This window comes from Coturnix japonica, chromosome 7, assembly GCF_054131305.1.
Source record: "Coturnix japonica strain WE chromosome 7, WE-NBRP24, whole genome shotgun sequence".
Taxonomy (NCBI): domain Eukaryota; kingdom Metazoa; phylum Chordata; class Aves; order Galliformes; family Phasianidae; genus Coturnix; species Coturnix japonica.
This window is the reverse complement of record NC_140669.1, coordinates 28987240-29004684: the sequence shown is the minus strand read 5'-3', so window position 1 is coordinate 29004684 and position 17445 is coordinate 28987240. Positions and strand designations below refer to the sequence as shown.

Here is a 17445-nt window from a genome sequence, read left to right as displayed (position 1 = left end):
TTCTGCTTCAGATATTATACTTCCTGTTTTGTTAGAAATATGGGATAGTAAAGTTTTTTGATAGAACCTTTTGTTTCTGTACAATATTCAAGAATCTGCACCATCTGTCTCAGAATACCAGCTTTTCACAAATCAGGTGTGGTAAGTATATGTATGTGTGTATGTATATCTGATAAGTAAAGTTTTCCACTGATAAGTTGTCATGGAGGAATTTAGACCATAAAGATATATTGAGAATTAGGAGAAAGGAATGGCTTATTCAATGGAAGTTTCCAGGAATCTTAATGCCAATACCATTTGAACATAGCTCTTTCCCAAGGGAATGCTTTATCTTCAATGTATAAATCATACGAGTTCAGACCCTAAATTTCACCGCAATGTGTTGCAGACTTCAAGGCAACACAGTCCTCATCTTTTGGAAATATGAGAAAGCTGTCTAATTATGATTTTGTTTATAAAGATGAGTCATTAAGCCAGGCTTTCAATGTTTCATGTGTAAGGATCCTTAAAGTAGAAGTGCTCGTTATATAGCATAGACTTTTCCCCTCAGTGTTTTCCAGCCTTCTTCTTTAATGAAGAAAGCAGCAGTGACAAGTACTTCGAAGTCTGTATTTAGAATTGAGGAATATCTTTACTGCTCTTACTACGATTGATTTTGTTCTACTCAAGTTTTTATTAGCTGCTGCTTTATTTAATTTTGGTTCTGATACAAGATAAGATCATGTTCAGGAATCAAAAGTTGGATGATAAAAATGGGGGCAGTGGAATAGCCTCCCTGTCTAGTCTGCGAACTGTGGTTTGAAATAACATCAACACCGGGGGACTTGCTCTATATTTTTGGCAGTGCGACTGTGTTGGGAATTGAGCAACAGTCTGAGCTAAACCGTTCTCGATGTCAGAAGGCTGCAGAAATCAGTGGAATTTCCTGAGTTTCTTATGTGTGCATAGTAGTCTGAGCTATCTGTATTTTGGAAATAAATTCTTGATCTTCTCTCTGTACAGTGCACAAAGCCAAATAGTTTTTCAGGAATAGCATACTCTAATATAGAATGATAGGAAGCCTGAATTTCCAGAGTAGTTTTGGAGAGAAATTACTGCCATTTACTGATAACTCATGTTAACTACTGCTTCTGATCTAAGAACAGGTGTTGGTGGATGTAGTTTATTTAAATTTCTTCCTCTACTGATTCAGATTTATTCAAGATGAGTGTTTGTTGTTTATAGGGTTTTCCTGGATACCGTTGTATTCTGTTGGCATTGTTTATTTTCTTTCTAGGGTCCTCGTGGTCCTCAAGGGATCGATGGAGAGCCTGGTATCCCTGGCCAGCCTGGTGACCCTGGTCCTCCAGGGCATCCTACCCACACAGGACCAGATGGACTAAGCAGGGTGAGCTTTACATTTGCTTTCATGGAAAGTCAAGTGTATGTTGGTTCAGATCCACATCCTACACAGTAACTTCTGTTTACTTCGGCAAAGGCAGAATGCTGTCCTAACTATTCCTGTCCCCCACTTGGGGGGACAATGGAAAGCAGGAATGAGAGATCTGCAAAAAATTGAGATAATTTGAATGTGAAAATACTCTGAAAGGACTCTTGTACAATATGTTTTAACAAAGAAAAATATGTCTGGTAAGAAAAGACAAGGTTGCCGAATCTAAAGCCCTTAATAGAGCTCCATTAATTCCACCTGACTTAAATGCAAGAACAAATCAATAGTGCAGGGTAACTGATATGCCAAAGAAGTAGTACAGCAAAGAAAAAGTAGGATTGACTATAAATAAGAAAATAAACTATAGGGACAATTAAAATGTGGTTAAGTCTACTTCTTGCTGAAATTGTTCAGACCTACACTTTGATGATTAATCAGGAATTATTTGTGGAAAACAATACTAAGCAACCCTACACAGGGACAAAATATTCTGCAAGATTTTACTTCTTCCCTAAATTTTGTGGAAGACCAATGACGACTGACAATGATGTAGATATCTGAATTTCTAAGGGACATTCAGTTACATATTTGTTTCTATCTGAAAGGTACCTGCTCTGTTTCTTGATCTATTGTTCCTGCAATATTGCTGAAAACAGTAATTATTCTGCAGTAAGAAGGAATATCACTTAGGCCAACAGCCTGGAAGTTCAGGAAGCTTTTCTTGGCTAAAACAACTTTCTGAATGGGCCCAAATCTGGCAGTTTCAGTAAATCTCTTCAGCATGGAGGAATCTGTTAAAACCACAGAATGCAGTCTAATGTAGCTGATTTTATGATTGCATATTTCTGTTTGCCTTCAGATAGTTTTCGGCTTGAGGCACAGGAAGTGAAAACCAAGCAGTCTTAGAAGAAATAAAGAAGTAATGCACGTGAGGTTCAAGTGTGATTTAAACTTGAGAATGGTGAAAGAAACGTAATTACTTTATTTGGAAGCTTTTCTGTTTTTAGGTCATATTCTTTTTTTTTTTTTTTTTTTAATTAAAGTGAGTGTAGAGTCAGAATAGAAAGCAGGTAATTTGATGCATTTGACTGGCCTTAGATGCCTTAAGGCACTTCAAATAGGTAAAACGATAAATAATTTTAATGTTTGGAACAAGAATTTACTCATAGTGCTGCAAAGCCACTGTAAGCGATGAAGACGTTAAGTAGAATTTTGCTTTGTGAATCAACATGATTGACAACTCAAATCACCCCTCTTATTTTTTCAGCCATTTGCGGCTCAGATGGCAGGACTGGATGAAAAATCTGGACTTGGTAGTCAGATGGGATTGATGCCTGGTGCAGTGGTAAGACCAGATCAGCCATGGAGTGCATGTACAAAAAACAACAGTAGCATCCATCCTCTTCAAATTCCTGTGGCTTTAGAAATTAAACATACAGAGTTTTCTAGTGAAGCTTTTAATGGTATCTGAAGACAATGAGAAGATGTTCAATTGTCTCTCCCGTTATCCAGCTTTTTGTCTTCCTTATTCCTTGTGAAATTCAACAGCTATTAGGGTATGTGAAAAAGCAGTGCATCGTTTCCTCATTTACTGAGTCACTGCAAAGATACTGGAGAGTGTCAGGTATGGTATGAAGCTGAGTAAACAAATGTGCAAGTTCGGAGGTATTTTTTTCATGTTGTGCCATCGAAGATACTTATTCTTGGTAGCAATTTGAAAGGGTATTTCTGAAACCAGCCGTGAGTTTATTATTTTAAGACAGGTGTTATTTTTCTACAGTGAGTCTGGTTTTCCCTCCCTGTTTAGGTATGCCCTTCGTTTTCAGTGCAATGGGAACTTACTGGTAACATGGAAATGTTTTAGTCATCTGTGAAAGCCATTACACCACCCTAAACTGTCTGTTTGGGTTGTTTTTAATATTATCTCTTTTTGCTACATACATTTATCATGTTGTGATTTCTTGAAGGTATTGCTGACTTTTTTTTTCCTGTCATTTTTAGCAAAAATTCTTGAGGAAACAGTCCTGCATTGACTGCCCTGTCAATGAATTTGCCTGCGTGCATCATATCCATCCAAGCCCTCACCAGTTAGAACTCAGTTTTAACACTGTTTGAAAGGTTCTCAGTAAAACTCAGTAACTGTTATTCAGTGAACCTGCTGCTTTTTTTTTTTTTCTTTTCTAAATTTTGTTTGAAAAAAGGGCTTAAATGCAATATAAAATTCCTAAAGAATAATGAATTGTGTTAAGGAGGAATCTTGTGTCTGTCAAAATGGAAGTCATTGTCTGCTTCATACTTTTTGTCTTGCTGTAAGTAAAATAATCTTTTTGTGAAAGGAGTTTTTATTTTTACTTTATGTTACAGGTTGCCATTAAACATAAGACTGTTTTAAAAATACCATGGAACTTTTTAAGGGCAAATCTATGTTTTTCAGTAACAAACAACAACCATTAGGAACCTGTTTTGTGTGATGCATAAAAATATATCCTTTCATTTCTGCTTGTTTCTGCTCCTGGCTGAGAATAGCAGTGTAAATTTTTTTTATTATTGTTTCCAGTAGTAAATCTAAATAATCACATTCAATTGAAGGGAAAAACTATTTCCTCCTAACTATAGATGTAGTCTTAAATTTTTCTAGTAAAGTTATGTACTTGTAGGTGTGACTTCCCAAGCCCATTTTTTTTCAGTGGCTAATGAATTATGCTGCTATGGCTTTTGAGTCTGAAGATTTTCATTTGATGTGCTTTATTTGCATTTCATAACTTAAAAGCTTTTCAGAGAGTTTGACCCTAGAAATGTGAACTAGGAGGTCATTACCAGGCAATTTTGCTGTCTCCTAAGGATGATGGTTACTTTGGGAAGTATGTACATCCGTGTGTAACATTGTATTATTTTGATAGGGTCCGGTTGGTCCAAGAGGTCCTCAAGGTCTCCAAGGAAAACAAGTAAGTGTTTCATCTTGGGGGTTTTAAAACACTTGGCCAAACAACATGCTGGAGCACGTAGTTACTTGCACGTGTAGAAGAGAATCCCACTCTGAGATGTATTTGTCTCAAGCATTGCTGAATGTGTCCTTGAAGTGAACCTAAATGTAATTCCCTTAATTTTCACTTCAGATCTATAGACTCTACAGTTTGTCACATCCTTAACAAGGCTTTGACCCAACACACATCTTGTAATGAGGGAGTGAAAATCACATTTATTCATTTGTGATTTTGCCATTAGCACTATGTTAATGTCTTAAGGGACTTCTTTATGGCTCAGGGCTTCTGTAAGGGTTGAGGTATCTTAGCACTTGCCTTTTGCTCATCTTATTCTTTATGAAGTAAAATCCAGACTGTCCCATATTCTGTTGTTTTCCTCATCCAGAATTTTAGTTAATATCTTTTTATTTTTGCTTTATAGTATATGTAACTGTAGTCATGTCTCATCAATTATAGGGTGGTGCTGGCCCCACAGGCCCTCCTGGTGAACCTGGAGATCCAGGACCTATGGTAAGACTGTTTAAGTACAAACACTTAAACAACAAAGTAACAAACGGTTTAGTACACCTCCTTTAGAGATCTTTTTTCCTGCTGTCTCAAGCAAAGCTAGGTAGTGAATACTTAAGTAAAGAACTGTGGTGTTCAAAGCATGCTTTTGGGGACCAGTGAATTTGTATTATTTTGTATCTGAAAGATACTATAAACAATCATTTTTTACTTTGCCACCACAGACCTGAGGACAGTTAACCACTAGTAACACCATAGCTGGTAGGATAGCACTTAAAGGTAGATGAAAATATTCATCTTTTGGAAGTGATATAATGACTCAAAAGTAAAAGTGAGAGACAGACTGAGAACAGTAACTGATTTTTGGTTTGCTTTTTCTTGAAGAATCCATCCTACGTTTTTATACTATATATACACATTTTAACTTAATGCAGCCTTATTAGGGGAAGAATGGTTAAAGCACCACAAAATATAGCAATCGTGCTTAGGCATATAATCATCCTTTTTCTACAACTGTTTTATTGTGAAACAAGGCATTCAAATAAAGCAAACAGCTATTTTAGCGATTGGATTGACTTCTCAACAAATCTGTTTATTCCTTAGGGTCCAGTTGGTTCTCGTGGACCAGAAGGGCCTCCAGGCAAACCTGGTGAAGATGTAAGTTTGTTATTGCTCGTATTTTGTTTTATTTCTAATAAAACAAATATTGGCTTCTTTTAAGGAATGACTAATCAGCAGATGTGTCTGCCGCAGCTACATCTTTTCTATTTCCTTTTCGTAATCATACTTCTCTTGTCATAACAATAGCAGTGTTATTCTGTTCAAGACCTTCCTTTCTTCTCATTACGTTACCACGATACCCAAAGCACTGTCATTTTATTATGCCTTTTCTCAGCCAGTTCTTCACTAAAATGTCTGTCTTGAAATTGAAGGGCAAATTGCAGCCCCTTCTCTCCTTGGAATCATGCAATGAGCTAGAAGAACTGTAACAGTAACATGCACCTGGCTATAAAGCATAACACTTTACTATTAGAAAACTTAAATAAGTGATTTATTATATCCATAATTGATTTAGTGGTTATTTAGATGTATGTTTATATTACGTGTGAAATACATGCATATGAAAAAATGTATACAGTACCTCACAATAGTAAGCTGGGGATTTTCCATTGGACATGCATTCTGTTTGCAAAGCATGTTGAATTCATCTGAGTGGCAAACTGTAACTGCCAGGTGAATTGAAAGCTGGAGATGCCAGATGTTTTAGTATAGAAATTACCATGGTAATGGTTGCTTTCCCATTAAACCATAGAAGACATTGTAAGAATCTGTGAAAATAGTTTATTCTCAGTGCCATGAAACTAATTATCAATTCTACTTGAGGAGTTTCCTCCATTTCCACTGTTTGTGTGGGTTTCTTTAATTGTATCTGTGTTGTGTTTTCTTGTCTCTTTGTGCAGAAATGACTTTTCTCAAGCTTATCATATTTTTACGGTCTGATGTCCTAGATGTATGTCAAGTACTTGATATGTATGATGACTATTTGATTGTGTGCTAGATTTTCAGTCTTTATTATACTGCTTTGTGGAGAAAATGGTCAATGACAGACTGATGTAGGATTAAATTACACTCATTTTACAATAGAATTTGAGAAGAAACAAGCTGTGATGCAGTTAGTTTATGATTTCTGTTCCTAAGGACAATCAAAATGATGCGACTGTCAGTACAGAGATGGCCGAAGGCTGCCTGCTTCTAAATTCGCAGGCACGCCATCTCGCAGCGCCACCTGGTGATGCTGAGCTGCACGTGTGTGCTTGCTTTATGTTACTGACATTTTGTGCTATGTATTTATTTGATTGGAAGGTAGAGGTGACAAAACTGAATTTTGTTTGCTGTTTTCATCTATCTTTTTTTTTTTTTTTTTTTTTCTTTTTCCTTTTAGGGTGAACCCGGTAGACCAGGACAGTCTGGTGAGCCTGGATTTCCCGGATCTCCAGTAAGAGCATAAGTATTTGCATTTTAGCAAATGGCCATAATTATGTCATCATCATCTGTTTTCATGGGTGCAAAACTTGCCCATTCCATTACGTATCACCTAACTCTAACAACCCAGATAAGTGTAATTGCTAAGAAACAAACAGGTATTTCAACAGTTTTCTCAGTTAATCCTGAGCATTATTTTAGATATGAAATAAGCATGAAGCAGATGACAGTACCTGCAAGTTGTACAGTTCCCAGTAACACACTGTTATTTGCAATCATATATATTATAGAATAAAATGATGTCAGGTTAAGGTGGCAGTGTTCTTTCAGGTTTGAGAGGCAGGGGGAGAAGTGATGGTATCATGAAGGTTATCAAAAATGCTGTTAGACATTTTCAGTATGTAAACATGATTGAAGTATTACCAAGTAATAGGTACTTGTACTGCAGAGGATGCTCATTGTGGTTCACTCTAGAAATAAAAGAAAGCTGTTATTTCTGATAAGCCATTTTACCATCACATATAATGTGATAATGTTATATTCGACCTGTATTGGTCATGTTTCTATACCTGGAAGGGAGCTGTAGTGTGGCTGAAAAGGAGACAGATAAATTCAAGAAGCTGCCTGATACACATCATCTCTTAAACTTCCTCCTTTTCCCTCAAGCATGCAGTTTTTTGCCAGTTAAAATTTTTAGCAATAGGAGATAAAATTTCTTCAAGAGAGAAATGATCTTTTACTGAGGCAGCAATATCTCCTAAGCCTTCCTTCAAAATTTAATGGATCAAAGACAGTGTTTTGTAAGCTGCTAATGTAGTCTATGAAGTATTCTGTTCAGATTAAGCTGTTTCATTTCTTACTCAAAATCATTATCATTATAAGCTTTTAGAATAGTGCACGCTGTTAGGCATGTTCTGTATTTAAAACCTCTAATGAAAGTCTGGAAGAAGTGTCAGTATCCGTGAAAATGCACATAATGTTGGCATCATCTAGCTTCATAGGAAGTTACCTTTTTTTTTCTCTGACCTTTTTAAATGCTGTACCATGCTGTATCAAGCCACTATGGTGAAGGAGTTTTTGGAACATTATTGCTCATTAAAAAGAACATCTTTCCTGTTTGCAGTGTTGTAACTAGTCTAATCTGCGGAAATCAGTTGTGTTTTACTTGGTGTGTTTGTTTGTTTTCTTTTCCCTTTTCTCTTCCTAGGGGCCTCGAGGCTTTCCTGGTGCTCCAGGTCTTCCAGGTCTCAAGGGTCACAGGGTAAGAAACATGGTCTGCCCCTTCCTTATTGATGATGTTTCAAGACGCTTTCAGAGTAAAGACATTCAGCTGGTTTTGTATTTGTGGTGAATTTGACTACACTGTTAGTCCTGCCAACAATAGCAGAACCGCTGCCATTAGAGAGAGAGAGGGCCTTGTAGAAATTCAGCTCTATTCCCCATTAAGCTGACCTCAGTTGTGTTCTTTTCTGCTTTCTTCTCTTTACTTTCAAATGTTCTGGGAATCTGGAAGGAGCTTGCATGAGCCCTGCCAAGCTTCAGGAGGCACAAAGCTGACAGTTCTCTCACTCAATTGGCAAGTCTTCCATTAGGGTGGGGAACCTGGGAGGTGGATATGTTTGCAAGATGGGGTGATTACAAACTAGCAAGTTTTCTGGCCAGAGCTTTACTTCAGGGAGAAATAAATAGGTTTCCTATTGCTCAGAGCCTATTCCTTGTTGTTCTAGAATATATTTATTTTTTTTAATTTTTATTTTTTAAAGGAAAATTAATCCAGGGAAATACACCTCGTACAGTTTCCATTTAGGAAATGTTTAATAACTTTTTCCATAATTTTTTCCTTCTGTTTTTTTTCTCTCTTTTTCATTCTTGCTGACTGGAGACCATTCTTGAGGTTCTGGCTTTGAATTATTTTAATAGTGGAAATGCTGTGTGTGCACGTGTGTGTATGTGTATAGAAATATAATTTCACCAGATTTTTATAACTCTTACAGGGGTTAAAAGGTCTTGATGGTCCAAAAGGTGAAATTGGAGCTGCTGGAGCAAAGGTATTTTTGTGGCCTAAACAGTTAAACCATTAACAGTGTTTTGTGTAAAGTCAGAGTAATGCAAGTCAGTAGATTATAGAATAAAGCTTTGTACCCACTTCTGTTGGTGCTGCTTGCTTGCAGTTAATGTATTTTTCTGGGAAGGCTATGTGGAGTTGTCCATTTTTACTCTGTGCTCCAACAGTATTAACTATTATGAAATTACACATCTGGGCTTTTTACAAAAAAAAAAAAAGAAAAGAAAAAAACCAAAATCAGTTGAGTTGGTGTTGGTCACAGTTTGACTTGGAGTTTCCCAAGGTGAATCTGTTGCCTGTCTGTGACACCTATGTAATATTGAAGATGCTCAATTCTGTTAGCCCACACGCGTTGCCACTTGGCCACTTGGTCCATGTTGGTGTTGTGTGAGCTGGTTGAGGCATCATTGTGTTACTTCTGTATGAGTTCCCTTCGATAAGCACAGACCAAACAAGTGACTTGTAACAGACAGTAAAAACAATTTTCTATTATTTTGTATAGTGTATATAATAAAGCAATGCACAGTGAAGGTCTGATGTTCCTCTCTTAATTTACCTTACTAGGTTTAAACAAGATTGACTTAAAGGAAACAGATGTTGAAATGGAAAGAAAACATTTTATCAATGCAAATTTTTTTCAGCTAACTATTTCTCTTGAGAATACTCTGGTTCTGTAGCACCCCTGCTGTTTCAGCTCAAAGCAGGATAGTGAGCTGCTGCCAGTGCTTTCAAGAGAGATTATAAGTTATTTTTATAAAGCCTAGAAACCTATTTTCAAGCTTTTATTCCTTAATTAGTGCTCATGCTAAAACTTTTTTGGCTTGCTGAAGGTGATAATCACTGGTGGAATAGACATATTCCTTCAGATTACAAATGCAGTGAATGATGAGTATTTTCCAAAAGTGTGTATATAAATGTGAAAATAGAGCTCAAGAGAGTTTCTCTAAGATGAGGTATCTTGGCTAAGTCTAACGACGTGGAGACGAGAACAGCAGAAACATTGGACTTGGTAGTAACAGCACAATAGTTGGTATGGGCTGACAGATAGGAGGAGAATAGAACAATTTATTGCCTGTAAATCCTGCTGGCTGTTGTTTTGTGTTGCTTTTTTCTCCTGGTCAACCACTGTAAACCTAGCGTCAGGGTGAAATTATGCCTTTGGTGCATGTGTGATGCACCCTGGTGACTGTTCATGTTATCTTCTTAAGCCTTATGTAGGTGCAGATGAAGGGGTTGGGTTATGTAATTCTATTTTCCTTCAACATGTGTCTTCTTACTGTTCTATCTCATTTCCTTTTCTAGGGAGAATCTGGACCAACAGGTGCCATGGGTGCAACAGGTCCTCTAGTGAGTATTATGTGTACTAGTACTGATCAGTGGTATATGTAGGAATTTCATGGTTTTGAAATCTGTACGTGATGCCTTGAAGTTTATCTTTGTTCTTAGCTCATGCTTTGTTTTCTACTGTACTAAAAGTAGTGTTGGTACCCTTTGAGATATTTTGCTTGACAATTAATGGACCTACAAGTAGTTATGATAGATTTAACACAAATTTTCATGTAGATTTTGTAATTATTTGCCTACTCAAAGAAGTTTAAACATTTGGGGTAACTGAAGTATGCTTTTGCCATGTTAATGCTTCGTTTGAATTAGGTTGATCTTAGATGGAGTAATTTAGATCGCACATGTACTATGTATGAAAAACATGGAGAGTGGATTTTGGACATTATGGTGAGGATAAGCCCTTGTGGTATTGAAGTGGAGAAGCTTTTTCTCAGCATAGCTTTCCTTCAGATGTGTTTATGAAAACTGAATGCAGTACAACATGTCAAAAATTCACTTTCAGCAGTGCTTGCAGACATAAAGCACATGCATGATATCAGGTAATGCCATCTCTGCAAAACGCATTACCATGTGTCATGCAGAATTTAATATCCCTGAAGGGGATCCTTGTTTGTGAATGAACCGCAGTAAATGAGATTTCATTATTGACCCTGGTAAGAATGTACAGAATTCATTCTAATGCTTTTAGAACTAGAAATACTGTTGGAGCAGGAAAAGAGAAATTACAGTCTGTTGAATTTCTGCTGTGGGCAAGCCTGTGAAGCTGCAAGGATCGGTGTAAGATTCTATTAATTTCCTGTCATTGAACAATATAAAATACACCCGTAGGAAGAAAACTAACCAATAAAGAAGCTTGTTTTCTATGATGATAGTTTAAATCAGCTGTCCTTTTTGTCCTTGAAGTTTCAGCGAAGCTTATCATGATCTAATTAAAAACATATAAACAAGACTGAACAGACAATTCCTAAAAAGCAGTATAATGCGAAGGGAATTTGAAACAAAGGAAAAGTCAAGAACTATTGAAGAAAAAGTAAGAGTAAAAAAATGGATGGTGGGGGGGAAAAAAGAAAGGTCTCCTCTGCTATGAGGAAAAAAGTTAAGTAAACCACATTCTTCGCTTCTTGTTGTTCTGTACTTGAGCATTGTGTTTCTTGCTCTTCTTCAAGGGACCTAGAGGAATGCCAGGAGAAAGAGGTCGAATTGGACCACAGGGTGCCCCTGTAAGTAGACTTGGTTTGACTCCTTGTAATTCCTATTATGTTTTAATTTAAATTTAAAGCTGTGAGCCTGGAGGCTTGTATGTGACTGCAAGTCACTTCAGGGGTGAGTTGTGCTGTAGCTTCAAGTTACAGCCTCAGTGGAGTTTTGTAGAGAGAGATTTTTAATGTGTATTTCAAATCTGTTTTAAGAGGAAAATGCCATCTGTATGCTAGCATTGTGATATCTCATGCTAGAACTTTTCATCAGGACAAATATCCTCATAATCCTGTTTTTTTTTCTGGGATTCGTTAATTTCTCCTTTGTTTCTGTGAAAATTCTGTTGCAAGGCTATTTTCAACAGAAAATGCTGAACTTGAAAACAAAAATAGGGATTTGCCTATATGTGAAATGAAATTTGAGTAGCAGTTTCCTTCTGTTGCTTTGTTGAAGTTACTGCAATGTACAGTGACACTTTCCAAATTTTAGAAAGAGAATTCTATTTCTATGAAGGAAGCATGATATCTTCCTGAAGTTTTATACATCGGTGTTTGGATGGGTCTGTAATCCAGCATTTATTTGAGCACTGTAGTCTGTGTGGTTGGTATCACAAATGGTAACGATAAACAAAACCAAAGCAACAACAACAAAAGGAGTTCTTACAGACTTTTTGTCTCATCCATTTTAATATCTAGGGTGGACGTGGTCAGCATGGCATGCCTGGGAAGCCAGGGCCAATGGTAAGTTGCTTTCTTAATCATGATTTTATTCATCTCATTTTTACCACTTAACTTTGGACATCATCGAGAGAAACACAAACAACTGCTGGCCATTGTTGGCGCCATAATTGATTCCTGATTCTCACACTGGACCAGGAAGCATCTGATCTTGGCTTTACTGCTGTTTTCTGAAAATGGTGCAGAGTATTTTACTTAATTATAAAGGTTTTAATTTGCAGGGGACTAGGATAGCATTTTCCTTGGACAGATGTTTTGTTGGTTTTTTTTTTTGTTTAAAGTGAGATCCATGTTATAGGGTGATTATCACCTTATATAATATATAATGTAAAACAGTTTATAATTGCTTATATTCTTCCTCTATATGCAAAGTTGACAAATGCCATTTTACCCAGCAAGCGGAAATCCTCACTGATAGCAGAAATTGATACTTGCAATTGCTCTGTCGCAAAACATAGAAGCCTGTCTTTTAATTATTAACAGTCACACACTGAACTGCAGAACCAGCAGCATGTGTATGAATGTCTCCAAGCTGATGAGAAGTTCCTCACTGAATAAGCTTGGTATGCACAGTGGCCAGATGTCTCACACAATTGCAACAGAATTGCAGCTGATTGTGACAGTGCGTACTGTGGGTGTTAGCATATTGAAGGACAGTAATTTGAGCCCTACAATCCAATCTCAGTGCATTTGCTAGATACATTTGAGTCAAGTCACAGGAGCGAAGGTATAAGGAAGCCTGAGGATTTATTTACACACATACTGTAAATTATGTGCTGCTTTTGCAAATTGAGTTTTAAGATGATTTCATAGTATTTGTGCTAGGCCAGCTTCTACCCTTAAAATACAGCCAATGTGATTCTTTACTGCTTTTCGATATTCAACTAAAACCCAACTGATCCCCAAGCATATCTGCCCACAATTAATTTCTTTAAGTAAAGGCTTCCATAGTCTCAGAGTGATATGAGCTTGAGAAACATTTATTTACACGTGTTGTCTCAATGACCAAGCAATTTTATAACAAAATTCGTTAAATAATAACTGTAATATAGGAGCTTGAAGATGAGTACTGTCTAACAACTTCAAAATGCAGTTAGTGTATCAGGGAGGAGGATAACGTAATAGAAGAAACTTCAAAATAACACTGAAATAAAAATGTCAAGGTTAAACAAAGCTTGTTCCCAAACTATGAAATTCTGCTTGAAGAATAAAACTCTTTTTTGGTGTAAAATGTGAGTTCAGTTACACTGGACACAACAATTGGTTGGCACACACTTTAGGCAAATTTACATGCATACTCACAAGGGAGATAGTGATTCTTAGTGCACATGTTTCTAACTGGGGGAAGAGTTAATGAAAAGCATTGTTATTTGAGTCAGTACAGTGGCCTACCCTAATTCTGGAATTTTTGAAATCAAAAAGATGTAAAAGATATTTGGCGTGTGTGTATTTGTGATCCAGCTAACTGGGACATAGGTTTTTAAAATTATACTTGGGAGATATTACGTAACTCTATAGAAATCCAGCGCGAGGTCATGGCAGAAATGTCTGTAAGTAATACTCTCTGGGACAAATTGTTCTTAAGTTGGTCAGCAAAATTTCATTACATAGAACATTTTTTCACAATGTGCATCAGTTTATGAAAAACTAAAATAAATCAGGAAAAGAAAGAGGGATCATCTGGAACCCCAGCATTGTAGTGAGTATGTATAACCACTGTGTGTCACCACTCAGGCGGTTATAATACAGTAGAAGTGGTCTTCTGTTGAATGTCATGTTCAGCACAGGAGGTGTTGTGGAAGTGGGAACCATTAATAAATTTTACTGCAGGGTCCTTCGTTGGAAGTCTTTCTGTTGAACAAGTTTTGCACCATAATATGCACGTGTACTAAAGTACATAGGCTTGAAGTTTGCTTTGCTGTGATTTTTGACTGTCTGTCATGTAAGACAAGTCTGGCTTTTGCATCCATGCCCAAACAGAGGAGCCTTGTAAGGGTGAGCCAATGCACTGTATTACAGTGCATCCAGAATTCGATTCTAGATCTAGAAATAGTGTAGCCACATAATAATCTGTCTGCTCGAGCTGTCAGACATCCTTATGTATCACAGTGACTGTCTTGAGGTATAAAACTATTTAGAAGGAAGTATACTGCTTTTTGGAGCTGAAGATGCACCTCTGCACAGAAATTCATTTCATGGTGTGCCATAATCCAGCTTTTACTTCTCTTCCTTTTCCAGAAATATTTGCTTGTTCCAGGACAACTATCTAAACAATAAGCTGTTCCTACTGTGTGTCTTTTTATAACTTGAAAAGCCTGATACGAAGTTTGCATTGTAACTTTAGCAAGAATTTGGTTGTGAATTTGAAAATTTCCATGAGAGAGAAGTGTAGAAAATAGGAATGTGGAACTGCACAGCCTTTCTCTTTTTTTAACTATCTTTCTAATTATAATTTTGCTTGTCATATTCACATATTCTCCTCAAGTATCTTATCAAGGAACAAACTGTTTGTTTGTTGTGATTGCCTAACTATTATCTTTTCCTTGCTATACTGTAGTAACGTGAGTGTAGAAAGAGGAGGTAAGGCTTTATTACAAACAAAAACTGAAAAATTATGATAGTAATAATGAACTGCACACATTGTGATTTGCACATGAGTAACCGAATCAAGAGCTGTAAGGTGGCTTATAATTCATTAAATACATTTTAAAGTGCCACACCGTTATTTCAAAGAATGCATATATCACTCAGAAAAATAAAATTTATTTTTCTTTTTAATAAATGTGTTATGTTTAAAGCTGTACTTAATCCTAGAATCATATTTACCCAGTGATTAGATACTAGTCTTTCTGAAGAGTGGGATTATAGCTTTGTATGTTCATCTTTTATAGGGTCCCCTTGGCATAACTGGTTCTCCAGGATTTCCAGGTGCTCCTGGTATGAAGGTAAGAATAAGTTCAATTTCCTTGTATCATGTTTAACAAGAGGAGTTCGTCTTAGAGTTTTTCATACTGACCTGTGTACACCTCCCTAAGGGTGACTGTGACATCAATCTTAGTCTAGGCCTTGAGAAAGAAGTTAGAAACAAAATAAGGCAATAGCAATTTCTACATTTTTGATTTTTATCATTATTTGCTTTGTGTTTTCAATAAGGAGTGATAACAAGATACTTTTATCCTGTAACCCAAAATCTTGTCCAGTGTATTCAGAGAAAAACAAGCTGTACTCTGCAGGGTGAATTGTAGTAATTAGTTCAGGTGAGCGTGGAAGCAGCATCTTCCAGTGGCCAGTTTTGGCCAGTAATACTTACTGAGTTGACAAAGACATGTAAAGAAAATACCTGAAATCCCAACAGAGATTTGCCGCAACTCACCACAGTAAGGCAAATGATGTTTTCAGGCTTTTGTGGTTCTTTGTGATTGGGCTGGTGAGGAAAACTTGTACGATCTGCAGTGATTTCTCTGTGGGATTTTCTTCTTCTGTTTTTCAACCTCTTCATACTACTTTCGCTTGCTCCCCACCCAGCTCCTTCCCAGTGTTCCCTTCCAGTCCTTAAACATGACATGAAAAATGTATTGTAAAGAAGTTTTTCTTCAGTTTGCCAGGCAGCCAAGTTCAGCAGATGTTTTGTGTTGTTGTGAAGCTGACAACACTCATGGAACAGTTTTTTGGAAAGGAGTCTCAATAGGAGTATTAAGATAATGTATAATTAAATTACTTTGCTTCTTAGTGCATGTCTAAACTGTACTAAAAATCAAAGTAAGTATTTGGGGAAACTTTTATGTGAAGAATCAATGAAGACACTGTGAAAAAGCAGGCTTACCTTCAAGCTTGATCATCAGGTTAAATTGGAATAGCTGCTATGGACTTACAAAAGATAATCAGACCATATGTCGAAGATGTTGACTTAATATTATGTGTTCTGAAACTAATGGACATCAATTCCAAAAGGCATATTTCCCTTATTAAAATAGAATTCTAAGTAGATCCCAGGAGGAATAATATTGTTGGAGAGTCTGTTCCACTGTTATAGGGCTTTACAAAGTCTAATAATGTTTGTTCTGTTCTACTCTGACCAGCATGATGGTGTGTGACTATCAGTGTATTACATCTATCTTTGTATCATCTGTATCTCTCTTTAAAGATATTGTGTTTAATATACTCAGTAGTGCTGCAACAGCAAGTCCTTCTGTGCTGTGCAGGAAAGCCAACCAAGTGTTTTGTTATTGTTAAATCTCAATCTTTATCTGCTAACAAAGCAAAGTAAAGCTGTTAAATTACAGGTATGGACAAGGGTTTTCAACAGAGATATGTCTTTAAAATATTTGATCTGATTTGGGCCACAGGATGCATCAATCCTCCTCTGTGTAAAGTTTTCTTATGAGCATTAAGGGATAATTTTTTTTTTGTAGTTTTAATGTCTGTATACGCGTAGAAGTCGGATTAGGTAAGTTAATGTATATTTTAAGGATAATTAGGTATATCAAGATCTGAATTGTTTTTCTCTTGTGAGCATTCAGTATTACTCTAGTGTTAGTTGCAATTGTTACTTCTTAGCAGAAGATAATCTCCAGTTTTCTTCTGTGGAAATCTTAGGGAGAAGCAGGTCCAACAGGTCCTCGAGGTCCTGAAGGCCCCCAAGGACAAAGAGGTGAAACGGGTCCCCAAGGCCCAGCTGGATCGCAAGGTCTTCCTGTAAGCATTTTACTTTGAATTCCTCTCTGCTCAGTATGTGCATGTTGCCTGTTTATTGGGTATTTTAACATCCTACTTGGTTGACAGTGAGTTTTGTTCAAAGTGCTTTTTCCCAGAAAAAGAAAGGTATCATTCATCTATTTTCTGTTTTTGCTTGTTTTTTCAAAACTACATTTTATTTAATTAAAACAACTTAGAAAACTGGAAGTTGTGCAGTATGATGTGGTCACAATCCTATGGATACTTGATATGCTTAATGTGATTTTCAGTCTTTAAGATCATTACTTGTACCCTTTGTTACTCACGTTTGCATTTGCAAGTAGATCTTAGGTTTGTGTATATATTTAATAGCCTTTGTTGTCTGCTATGCTAAAGTGTATCAAATAGCTATCTTCTGCTTTTGTTATCAATGTCCTCCTCAATAAAATTAATTTAATGATTGGAATTTATTTCTAGGGTACAGAAGGGACAGATGGCTCTCAAGGTGCCAAGGGCCCAACTGTA

At 36.7% G+C, this 17445-nt stretch overlaps 1 protein-coding gene across 1 annotated transcript in view; it reads left to right on the top strand.

Annotated features, from left to right (window-relative positions):
* COL5A2 (collagen type V alpha 2 chain) overlaps window positions 1–17445 on the top strand; it is a 104718-nt gene that overhangs the window by 60034 nt on the left and 27239 nt on the right. Inside the window, exons 7-20 of the mRNA XM_015867838.3 lie at window positions 1277–1387; window positions 2697–2774; window positions 4330–4374; window positions 4870–4923; window positions 5524–5577; window positions 6863–6916; window positions 8111–8164; window positions 8898–8951; window positions 10271–10315; window positions 11479–11532; window positions 12205–12249; window positions 15138–15191; window positions 16843–16941; window positions 17398–17442. Of these exons, the coding sequence (XP_015723324.2) occupies window positions 1277–1387; window positions 2697–2774; window positions 4330–4374; window positions 4870–4923; window positions 5524–5577; window positions 6863–6916; window positions 8111–8164; window positions 8898–8951; window positions 10271–10315; window positions 11479–11532; window positions 12205–12249; window positions 15138–15191; window positions 16843–16941; window positions 17398–17442 (846 nt within the window). The remainder of the gene's footprint in view (window positions 1–1276; window positions 1388–2696; window positions 2775–4329; window positions 4375–4869; window positions 4924–5523; window positions 5578–6862; window positions 6917–8110; window positions 8165–8897; window positions 8952–10270; window positions 10316–11478; window positions 11533–12204; window positions 12250–15137; window positions 15192–16842; window positions 16942–17397; window positions 17443–17445) is intronic.